This window comes from Oryx dammah, unplaced genomic scaffold (assembly GCF_014754425.2).
Source record: "Oryx dammah isolate SB20612 unplaced genomic scaffold, SCBI_Odam_1.1 HiC_scaffold_11210, whole genome shotgun sequence".
In the NCBI taxonomy this organism is placed as follows: Eukaryota; Metazoa; Chordata; class Mammalia; order Artiodactyla; family Bovidae; genus Oryx; species Oryx dammah.
Genome location: NW_024080603.1, coordinates 2,026,745 through 2,038,979, shown reverse-complemented (window position 1 = coordinate 2,038,979; position 12,235 = coordinate 2,026,745). Strand labels below are relative to the sequence as shown.

The window sequence follows — 12,235 nt, the reverse complement described above, 5'->3', positions numbered from 1 at the left end:
ACTTAGTGACTAAACAGCAGTTTGTGGCTCAAGACTAGAGCTTTATCTCCAATTAGGGATCTAATCTGACAACCAGCAAAAGAGGGCCCCAAGCAGTCTCTTGTCTTTTCGATTTGTCCTTTCTTGGTGATTCAATGAGGACAGGATTTCAGACTTTGAAGGGCTAGAGATATAGGTCTAATTGTCAACAGATCTGGCTCAGAAATATAAATAAAGCGAATTTTTGGTGCCTGTGTGTTACTCCAGCATGTATAGAGTCCCATAGGACTGATCCATACATACTTTTTTGGAAGCCATTTATTATTTTAGCACTTTTCCTTCCTTTTTCTTTAAGTTGTTGGACAATCATGAGCTATTATCTCAAGCAAACAGTGACCATTACTTTTTATTATCTTACATTAGCAGGAGATCAGATAACAAATCTCAGATTCAGGAAACTTATAAAGAGTCTTGTGTCTTGCTTTTAACATTTCAAACATCTTGCTAAGCTTTTGGTTGACAACATAGCAGGCCAATTTGTGAATGTTTTCTTTAGTTGATGAAAATACTTCTGCTGCCCACCAAGTTGGCCACCCCAACTTCTTTTCCTGCTTTTAAATATCTCAGGTTAGACAATTGAGTTTTCCTATAGGTGTTTCACTGTTCTTTCAATAGCCAAATGACGTTTTGGCTATCGAAAAATGCAGTCTCCCTTTGCAATGTGAAAAGTTGGAGAAATTACCATAATCAGAAGATTCTACCCTTGAACTTTCCTCCCTAACAAATCTCACCTAAACATCTCTCATACAGCTTAAGCTGTATTCTCTGGATAATTCCTAATTTCTCCATCCCACATCATACAGGCCTGTTCTCAAGAGTTTTCCTGTTGATCCTTAGTGAATGTCAAAGATAAGTATACGAGCAAGCATCTGAGCAACCAGGGAAGCCCCATTAACAAGCAGGAAGGGCCTGAAAAGAAGCAGTTGATACAATGTCATGTCTCAAGACAAGACTTATCATGTCAAGACTTCCCTGGTGGCTCCGGTGGTAAAGTGTCTGCCTACAATGCAGAAGACCTGGGTTCAATCCCTGGGTCGGGAAGATCTCCTGGAGAAGGAAGTGGCAACCCACTCCACTATTCTTGCCTGGAAAATTCCATGGATGGAGGAGTCTGGTAGGCTATAGTCCATGCGGTCGCAAAGAGTCGGACATAACTGAGCGACTTCACTTTCTTTCTTTCATGTCTCAATGAGTCATGTAAATATTAAACCCTGGAGAATTTGTGCTTTGAGCATTTTTATCAGTAAGGCAAAGCTTACTGAGTGACATGCAAGTGACTCAGATGAGGTCTGGCACAAAATCAGCTTCTCAATAAATAGCTGAGTGAAAGACCTGTTCCATAAATGCAGAAAGTTGGTTAAAATGTTCCGTTTGAAAGGGAAGATAGTCTGGCTGTGAGGTGGGGCCTCCCCAGACGCTTTGGAAAGACCATGTCTAAACGTAACTCTCTGCCCCCATGAAAATGATTCTGTGCTGATGCAGTTTGGGGTGAAAACTCAGAACTGGATCTCGTTTGAAGTGAGAGAGGTTGTTATGACCTCCCCCTAAGAAGAAACCCAGAATGCCATGACCAGAATCACCGCCGTGGCCTCCTTGCCCTCCTCAAAATGCTCCCCACTTGGCCAGTTGTCTTGTGTGTTCAATAAGTGTGTAATAATACTGGAGTTTGTGACTGATTTTCAGAAGGGAAGAAAACCATTTCTTTTGGTGGCAGAGAGGGTCCACGTCGAAATGATAGAAAAACTTATCTTTCTTAATCTGCATATTACAGAGAAGGACAGGGTGAGATGGAATTTTATTTTTTCACCAAGGACTAGAGAAAGGGAAGCATAGAATTGGCAATGACATTTTGGTGAGTAGTTGAGTTCTTCACTCGTTACTACAGTCGGAAAGATCATGGGATATCCCAATGAAACCAACCCACTTTTTCAGTGGACTGTCCGAATCAGCAGTTTTGCTCCAGAAGTGTCTGAAATCAAAGGACTACATGGAGTTTTCTACTGTCAGCTCCAGTTGCTCTTTTCTTCCCCTGAGATCTTCTGGGGACTCAGCCCCACCTGACCAGGGAAGGAAACACCGAATGGACGTCCATGTCCTTGTGCACGTCTTTGATGCTTTTTTTTAAAGCAGAAATTCCTAGATGTGAAAGTGTGGGTCAAAGGGTGCTGCACATTGTAAAAGCTTTCGGTATAATATTGCTAAAACTACCTCCCAGAAATCTTGCAACAGTTTGCCTTCCCAAAAGTTATATACAATTACTTGCATTATTCCACCTTTTACCAGCAGATTAGCAGCGAAGGTAAAAAAAAACAAAACAAAACACATGGATGCTTTGTTCCCTTCTTATTCAAACAGCTATGTATTTTCAATTTAAAACTTTAAAAATATGAATTTCACTTAAAACTATGGAAAACATGGCCAGTGCTGGAGCCACAGCTTTATCCAGTGTGGCCCCTGCCGCTGGAAGCCACTCTGCAGCCCTGCCCGTGGGCGGGGCATGTTCCTGGGAAGCTCTCCTGAGGTGGGTCTCTGTTGCAGGAGGGGAGCGCTGCCCTGCACCTCACAGCAATGCGTGGTCACAGCCCTGCGGTCCAGTGCTGCTCACCCAGTCACCAGAAATACAGAGATCAAGGAGGTATGTGCAGGGGTTCATAGAGGTGAGCATGCAGAGCAGAAGTGGAAGAGTGAGAAGAACAGCTTTCAAGAAAGGCATAGGGGCAAACAAAAGTGTTTGTGCCACAGGGTGAAAAGTGAAGTGCAAGTCGCTCAGTTGTGTCCAACTCTTTGCGACCTCATGGACCACACAGTCCATGGAATTCTCCAGGCCAGAATACTGGAGTGGGTAGCCTTTGCCTTCTCCAGGGGATCTTCCAACCCAGGGATTGAACCCAGGTCCCCCGCATTGAAGGTGGGTTCTTTACCAGCTGAGCCACAAGGGAAACCCACAGGGTGTAAAAGGTGATGCTGAAAGATCCCTCCCTTTGTCTTTAAAGTAACTCACAGTGGTTCATGTGTTAATCAATTCACTTATTCACCAAAAAATATTTAATGTGTGTTCTGGATGATGGTTAGAGTATGAGGCAGAGAGTATCACTGACTAAATGGACCTGAATTTGAGTAAGCTCTGGGAGATGGTGGAGGACAGAGGAGCCTGGCGGGCTACAGTGCTTGGGGTCGCAGAGTCAGACATGACTTAGTGACCGAACCATGACTGAACCCTGCTAGGTAGAGTGTGTTCTTATTCTGGAAGCCTACAGGGCAAGAAGGGCATACAACACATATTATACTGGGTTAAATGCACAGACAGATGTACATGCAGTGTGCTGTGGGAACACAAAGGAAAATCTGTTTCAGAAACAGCACAGACCTCACAGCCGAGGTGGTGTATGATGTGGGTCGGGGCGTTCTAGTGAACCCTGGTACCAGGAGACTGGAGGACGCGGGGTAGACTTTCAGACCGAGCCCGAGTAAGGGCACGGAGGCGTGAAGAAGCACGGGGAGGACTGGGAACGACAGCCCCGAAATGAAAGGCCGCGCTTCCCAGGAGCAGAGCCCCGGGAGGGTTTCAGGTGGCACAGCGGTGGGAGCACAGAAGCGTGGCTGAAAGGAGCTACCCATCGCCCAAGGTCAGGGGCGGTGGCCAGGAGGAGCTATCCCATGTCCAAGGAGCAGTGGCTGCATGGGCGCAGGAGGGCCGAGAGGAGCTACTCCATGTTGAAGGTCAGGAGGGGTGGCTGTGAGGAGATACCCCTTTTCCAAGGTAAGGAGCAGTGGCTGTGCTTTGCCGGAGCAGCCGTGAAGAGATACCCCACGTCCAAGGTAAGAGAAACCCAAGTAAGATGGTAGGTGTTGCGAGAGCCATCAGAGGGCAGACAAACAAACCATAATCACAGAAAACTGGTCAATCTAATCACACGGACCACAGCCTTGTCTAACTCAATGAAACTAAGCCATGCTGTGTAGGACCACCCAAGATGGGCGGGTCAAGTTGGAGAAGTCTGAGAATGTGGTCCACTGGAGAAGGGAATGGCAAACCACTTCAGTATTCTTGCCTTGAGAACCCCATGAACAGTATGAAAAGGCAAAATGATAGGATACTGAAAGAGGAACTCCCCAGGTTTGTAGGTGCCCAAATTGCTGTTGGAGATCAGTGGAGAAATACCTCCAGAAAGAATGAAGGGATGGAGCCAAAGCAAAAACAATACCCAATTGTGGATGTGACTGGTGATAGAAGCAAGGTCCAATTCTGTAAAGAGAAATATTGCATAGGAATCTGGAGTGTTAGGTCCATGAATCGAGGCAAATTGGAAGTAGTCAAACAGGAATTCAAGAGTGAACGTTGACATTCTAGGACTCAGCAAACTAAAATGGACTGGAATGGGTGAATTTAACTCAGATGACCATTATCTACTACCATGGGCAGGACTTCCTTAGAAGAAATGGAGTAGCCATCATGGTCAACAAAAGAGTCTGAAATGCAGTACTTGGATGCAATCTCAAAAATGACAGAATGATCTCTGTTCATTTCCAAGGCAAACCATTCAATATCACAGTAATCGAAGTCTATGCCCCAACCAGTAATGCTGAAGAAGCTGAAGTTGAACGATTCTATGAAGACCTACAAGACCTTTTAGAACTAACACCCAAAAAAGAGGTCCTTTTCATTATAGGGGACTGGAATGCAAAAGTAGGAAGTCAAGAAACACCTGGAGTAACAGGCAAATTTGGCCTTGGAATACGGAATGAAGCAGGGCAAAGGCTAATAGAGTTTTGCCAAGAGAACACACTGGTCACAGCAAACACCCTCTTCCAACAATACAAGAGAAGACTCTACATATGGACATCACCGATGGTCAACACCAAAATCAGATTGATAGCCAAAGATGGAGAAGCTATCTACAGTCAACAAAAACAAGACCAGGAGCTGACTGTGGCTCAGATCATGAACTCCTCATTGCCAAATTCAGACTTAAATTGAAGAAAGTAGGGTTTTCCCTACTTTCCGCTAGACCATTCAGGTATGACCTAAATCAAATCCCTTATGATTATACAGTGGAAGTGAGAAATAGATTTAAGGGCCTAGATCTGATTGATAGAGTGCCTGATGAACTACTGGGGACGGAGGTTCATGACATTGTACAGGAGACAGGGAGCAAGACCATCCCCATGGGAAAGAAATGCAAAAAAGCAAAATGGCTGTCTGGGGAGGCCTTACAAATAGCTGTGAAAAGAAGAGAAGTGAAAACCAAAGGAGAAAAGGAAAGATATAAGCATCTGAATGCAGAGTTCCAAAGAATAGCAAGGAGAGATAAGAAAGCCTTCCTCAGCAATTAATGCAAAGAAATAGAGGAAAACAACAGAATGGGAAAGACTAGAGATCTCTGCAAGAAAATCAGAGATACTAAGGGAACATTTCATGCAAAGATGGGCTCGATAAAGGACAGAAATGGTATGGACCTAACAGAAGCAGAAGATATTAAGAAGAGGTGGCAAGAATACAAAGAATAACTATACAAAAAAGATCTTCACGACCCAGATAATCACGATGGTGTGATCACTCATCTAGAGCCAGACATCCTGGAATGTGAAGTCAAGTGGGCCTTAGAAAGCATCACTACGAACAAAGCTAGTGGAGGTGATGGAATTCCAGTTGAGCTATTTCAAATCCTGAAAGATGATGCTGTGAAAGTGCTGCACTCAATATGCCAGCAAATTTGGAAAACTCAGCGGTGGCCACAGGACTAGAAAAGGTCAGTTTTCATTCCAATCCGAAAGAGATGCAATGCCAAAGAATGCTCAAACTACCGCACAATTGCACTCATCTCACATGCTAGTAAAGTAATGCTCAAAATTCTCCAAGCCAGGCTTTAGCAATATGTGAACCATGAACTCCCTGATGTTCAAGCTGGTTTTAGAAAAGCCAGAGGAACCAGAGATCAAATTGCCAACATCCGCTGGATCATGGAAAAAGCAAGAGAGTTCCAGAAAAGCATCTATTTCTGCTTTATTGACTATGCCAAAGCCTTTGACTGTGGATCACAATAAACTGTGGAAAATTCTGAAAGAGATGGAAATACCAGACCACCTGACCTGCCTCTTGAGAAATCTGTATGCCGGTCAGGAAGCAACAGTTAGAACCAGACATGGAACAACAGACTGGTTCCAGATAGGAAAAGGAGTATGTCAAGGCTGTATATTGTCACCCTGCTTATTTAACTTCTATGCAGAGTACATCATGAGAAACGCTGGGCTGGAAGAGGCACAAGCTGGAATCAAGATTGCTGGGAGAAATATCAATAACCTCAGATATGCAGATGACACCACCCTTATGGCAGAACGTCAAGAGGAACTAAAAAGCCTCTTGATAAGAGTGAAAGAGGAGAGGGAAAAAGTTGGCTTAAAGCTCAACATTCAGAAAAAGAAGATCATAGCATCTGGTCCCATCACTTCATGGGAAATAGATGGGGAAACAGTGAAAACAGTGTTAGACTTTATTTTGGGGGGCTCCAAAATCACTGTGGATGGTGACTGCATCCATGAAATTAAAAGACACTTTCTCCTTTGAAGGAAAATTATGACCAACCTAGATAGCATATTCAAAAGCAGAGACATTACTTTGCCAACAGAGGTCCGTCTAGTCAAGGCTATGGTTTTTCCAGTGGTCATGTATGGATGTGAGAGTTGGACTGTGAAGAAAGCTGAGTGCCAAAGAGTTGATGCTTTTGAACTGTGGTATTGGAGAAGACTCTTGAGAGTCCCTTGGACTGCAAGGAGATCCAACAGTCCATCCTAAAGGAGATCAGTCCTGGGTGTTCATTGGAAGGACTAATGCTGAAGCTGAAACTCCAATACTTTGGCCACCCCATGCGAAGAGCTGACTCATTGGAAAAGACCTGGGTGCTGGGAAAGATTGAAGGTGGGAGAAGGGGACGACAGAGGATGAGATGGCTGGATGGCATCACTGAGTTAATGGACATGAGTTTGGGTGAACTCTGGGAGTTGGTGATGGACAGGGAGGCCTGGCGTGCTGCAATTCCTGGGGTTACAAAGAGTTGGTCACAACTGAGTGATTGAACTGAAGTGAATTTATGATTGATTTCTTAGAACTCTGCTCATACTTGAAAATTTGAGGGATGTGAAAAAATTTAACCTACAAATTGTTTACAGTGTTTGAATACTTTATGAATATTGTATTTAACAATCAATGAAGTATGACTATGTTGATTAAATATTTATTCACTTCAATTTTGTGGTTTGCTTTTGGTATTTTGGAACCAACTTTTTTTTTTTTTTGAAGATTTCAAATATTTCTTTAGTGCTTAAAAAGTCTGAAGGTCATACACTCTGTGTCTGTTGTGTCTTGTGGTTAAAATGCCACCGGCCCTTTTAGCATTTTGGGTTCCTGGCTTTGGGCTCTTTACAAACCTGTTTCTGCATCACATCCTTCCATTAGGGGGCATTTCCCTACCATTCTGATCTCAGTTTAGATGTCACCCTATTCAAGAAGGTTTTCTTGATCACTCACTGAAAAATAATCATCCAGTCACACTATTTCACTTCTCACTGTAGCATGTTCATTACCAGTAGCTGACATTATTCTTCTAATAACATCTAGAATCTAATAGATGGACTTATTCTAAATCTGTTGATTTACTGATTTACCAGTCTACCCATCTATATATCAATCAATTGATTGTCCACCCCTACTGGAACGTAACGTCAGAGATATTGTCAGTCTAATCATATCCACGCCCGCACTATTTAACATAGGGTCTGATACATAATAAGTGCTCAATAAATTTTTGTGGCTTTATTGAGATGATAGTGAAGATCATTGCACACCTTTACTAGCTCATATATTTCCCAAGTACTGTGATGGTTTGAGGAAGAGACGTAGAATGGTACCAGGTGTGGTTCCTGGAATAACAGCCCCTCAAAGAGGTCCACATTAGGATCCTGGGAACCTGTGAGTTTGTGAAATTACAGGGCAAAGGGGAATTAAGGTTAATCATCATCTGACCCTACAACGAGATTATCCAGGTGAGCCTAATATAATCATAAGGGTCCTTTCAAGCAGAAGAATGAGGCCAGCAGGGAGGTCAGAGGGATGCAGAAGGACTGAGCACCCCACTGCTGACTTTGAAGGTAAAGGAGGGGGGCTGAGGGGTGTGTGGTGTGGCTTCCGCAGAGTGAAAAAGGCAAAGAAATGGATTCTCCTGAAAGCCTCCCTATAGGCCTTTCTTTTCACTCAGTGAGACTCATTTCAGACTTCTGACCTCTAGAACTGTAAGACAATACGTCTGTATTGTTTAAGGCACTCACATTTGTGGTAATTTGTTATTTGCAGCAATAGAAAACTAATAACATAGGTGGTTCTGTTATTGTCACAGAGGAAGACATAGAGGCCCATCCTTGAGAGGCCATTTATTCAAGGTCATTTGGGCATTTAGTATCAGCTCAAGCTAGATTCCCATTGGTCGGAGTGTGTATCAATCCTGTGAGTATTTGTTCCACTTGCCTATCACTTTATAACCAACCAACCCAAAGCACAGGGGCTTAGAACCATACACTACTATCTTTAAGCTTTTCTTCTTACAAGGACTTTTGCAAGAGGATGGGATAATCAGGGGCTTCCCAGGTGGCCCAGTGGTAAAGAATCCCTCTGCAAAGCAGGAGACACAGGAGACATGGGCTTGATCCCTGGGTCAGGAAGATCCCCTGGGGGAGGAAATGGCCACCCACTCCTGTATTCTTGCCTGGAGAATTCCATGGATAGAAAAGCCTGGTGAACCACAGTCCATGGGGTCGCAAAGGGTTCGACACAGCTGAGCCACTAACACTTTCATGCTGTTTTGAGGTAGTACCTGCAAGGGGACAGTTACTAGTAAACAGTCAGAATGAAAGAGGGTTGAGACATTTTTGGGGCCAATACCAAGTTCATTTCTTCTGGCTCAAGGAGAGGGTTCAGTTCAGTTCAGTCGCTCAGTTGTGTCCAACTCTGCAACCCCATGAATTGCAGCACGCCAGGCCTCCCTGTCCATCACCAACTCCCAGAGTTCACTCAGACTCACATCCATTGTGTCAATGATGCCATCCAGTCATCTCATCCTCTGTCGTCCCCTTCTCCTCCTGCCCCCAATCCCTCCCAGCATCAGAGTCTTTTCCAGTGAGTCAACTCTTCGCATGAGGTGGCCAAAGTACTGGAGTTTCAGCTTTAGCATCATTCCTTCCAAAGAAATCCCAGGGCTGATCTCCTTTAGAATGGACTGCTTGGATCTCCTTGCAGTGCAAGGAACTCTCAAGAGTCTTCTCCAACACCACAGTTCAAAAGCATCAATTCTTCAGCACTCAGCCTTCTTCACAGTCCAACTCTCACATCCATACGTGACCACAGGAAAAACCATAGCCTTGACTAGACGGACCTTAGTCGGCAAAGTAATGTCTCTGCTTTTGAATATGGTATCTACGTTGGTCATAACTTTCCTTCCAAGGAGTAAGCGTCTTTTAATTTCACGGCTGCAGTCACCATCTACAGTGATTTTGGAGCCCCCCAAAATAAAGTCTGACACTGTTTCCACTGTTTCCCCATCTATTTCCCATGAAGTGATGAGACCAGATGCCATGATCTTCGTTTTCTGAATGTTGAGCTTTAGGCCAACTTTTTCACTCTCCACTTTCACTTTCACCAAGAGGCTTTTGAGTTCCTCTTCACTTTCTGCCATAAGGGTGGTGTCATCTGCATATCTGAGGTTATTGATATTTCTCCCAGCAATCTTGATTCCAGCTTGGGTTTCTTCCAGTCCAGCGTTTCTCATGATGTACTCTGCATATAAGTTAAATAAGCAGCGTGACAATATACAGCCTTGATGTACTCCTTTTCCTATTTGGAATAAGTCTGTTGTTTCATGTCTGGTTCTAACTGTTGCTTCCTGACCTGAATACAGATTTCTCAAGAGGCAGGTCAGGTGGTCTGGTATTTCCATCTCTTTCAGAATTTTCCACAGTTTATTGTGACCCACACAGTCAAAGGCTTTGGTGTAGTCAATAAAGCAGAAATAGATGTTTTTCTGGAACTCTCTTGCTTTTTCCATGATCCAGCGGATGTTGGCAATTTGATCTCTGGTTCCTCTGCCTTTTCTAAAACCAGCTTGAACATCAGGGAGTTCACGGTTCACGTATTGCTGAAGCCTGGCTTGGAGAATTTTGAGCATTACTTTACTAGCATGTGAGATGAGTGCAATTGTGCAGTAGTTTGAGCATTCTTTGGCATTGCATCTCTTTCGGATTGGAATGAAAATTGACCTTTTCCAGTCCTGTGGCCACCGCTGAGTTTTCCAAATTTGCTGGCATATTGAGTGCAGCACTTTCACAGCATCATCTTTTAGGGTTTGAAATCACTCAACTGAAATTCTATCACCTCCACTAGCTTTGTTCGTAGTGATGCTTTCTAAGACCCACTTGACTTCACATTCCAGGATGTCTGGCTCTAGATGAGTGATCACACCATCGTGATTATCTGGGTCATGAAGATCTTTTTTGTACAGTTCTTCTGTGTATTCTTGTCACCTCTTCTTAATATCTTCTGCTTCTGTTAGGGCCATACAATTTCTGTCCTTTATCGAACCTATCTTTGCATGAAATGTTCCCTTGGTATCTTTAATTTTCTTGAAGAGATCTCTAGTCTTTCCCATTCTGTTGTTTTCCTCTATTTCTTTGCATTGATTGCTGAAGAAGGCTTTCTTATCTCTTCTTGCTATTCTTTGGAACTCTGCATTCAGATGCTTATATCTTTCCTTTTCTCCTTTGGTTTTCACTTCTCTTCTTTTCACAGCTATTTGTAAGCCCTCCCCAGACAGCCATTTTGCTTTTTAGCATTTCTTTTCCATGGGGATGGTCTTGATCCCTGTCTCGTATACAATGTCACGAACCTCATTCCATAGTTCATCAGGCTCTCTATCTATCAGATCTAGGCCCTTAAATCTATTTCTCACTTCCACTGTATAATCATAAGGGATTTGATTTAGGTCATACCTGAATGGTCTAGCGGTTTTCCCTACTTTCTTCATTTAAGTCTGAATTTGGTAATAAGAAGTTCATGATCTGAGCCACAGTCAGCTCCTAGTCTTGTTTTTGTTGAAGAGAGCTTCTCCATCTTTGGCTGCAAAGAATATAATCTAGCAGGGTATATAGAGAGAAGACTTGGCCCCAGTTCCCTTTGTACTTCCTGGCCCCAGTTCCCTTTGTACTTTCTTCCTTCCTCATATTTGCCTGAGGCATGCCTAGGACCTGACTCTTCACCTAGAAGCAGCAAAGAGCACCTCCCACCCAATAATCAGAAACACATAGGATTTTCTCTTTAAAAGAGTCATACTGTTTCATTGTATTCATTGATAACCATGAGAAGAACACCAGAAAGCATGCTGGATTCTAATGGGAATCCCTCCCTGCCTTCTCTCTCCACCTGTCTCTTACAGATCAATATCAGTGCTTCGCAGACAGCAACCCAGAATGGCCATGCATTACTTGTCAGCTTTCTTCTCAATGAGAATGTTGATCGGCACCAGAAGATGGAAGTGAGTCTATTGCAATAACATGGACTTTGATCCCAGCTCTGTGAGGCTTGGCTCTGCTGTAAAATCCTGCTTGCAGATATGCTGGGGAGAGGGAGAGGTGACCACAAAGGAGGAATTCTTTTTGGGAGGGCTGACCAACTCCTTTTGCAGACTGAGTTTTAATCATGAGAAATAGAATCCAAGGGCTGAATTTTAGAAAGTTGTTGCAGTTCCTGAACAAAATGAAATCTTTGTGTTTTAAATATTTATATTTGCCGCAGTTAAACTTTCTCATGTGTCTGGAGATGCCATTCTTGTATTAAATTTATCAGTCTGGGAAAATGATGACGCTGCTGTTAATAGGAAGGAGAAGGATTATTTTTCCCCCTTCACTGACCGATTTTGTTTTTCTTTTGAAATTCAGTCATTTGTACTGATTTAGGTTTTCTGAAGTTGGCCCTGGCAGAATTAACAAAGGCCATCTGTGCTGGAATTAGATGCTATTTTTCACTCTACTTTCATTTCTCCTGGGAGAATATTCTTTGCTCTGATTTTGCTTAAGCCATTGCCATTTATTATATTAACTGGAGAGAAGGGATGTGATTTAAACCAGGATTGGTAGTTTTTGGAGAATAGCATGAGAG

At 43.3% G+C, this 12,235-nt stretch overlaps 1 protein-coding gene across 1 annotated transcript in view; it reads left to right on the top strand.

The window, feature by feature from the left end:
- LOC120860926 (ankyrin repeat and death domain-containing protein 1B-like) overlaps positions 1-12,235 on the top strand; it is a 79,740-nt gene that overhangs the window by 28,715 nt on the left and 38,790 nt on the right. The window contains 5 exon segments of the mRNA XM_040236641.1: positions 1,723-1,821; positions 2,578-2,633; positions 3,126-3,156; positions 9,207-9,227; positions 11,514-11,612. Of these exon segments, the coding sequence (XP_040092575.1) occupies positions 1,723-1,821; positions 2,578-2,633; positions 3,126-3,156; positions 9,207-9,227; positions 11,514-11,612 (306 nt within the window).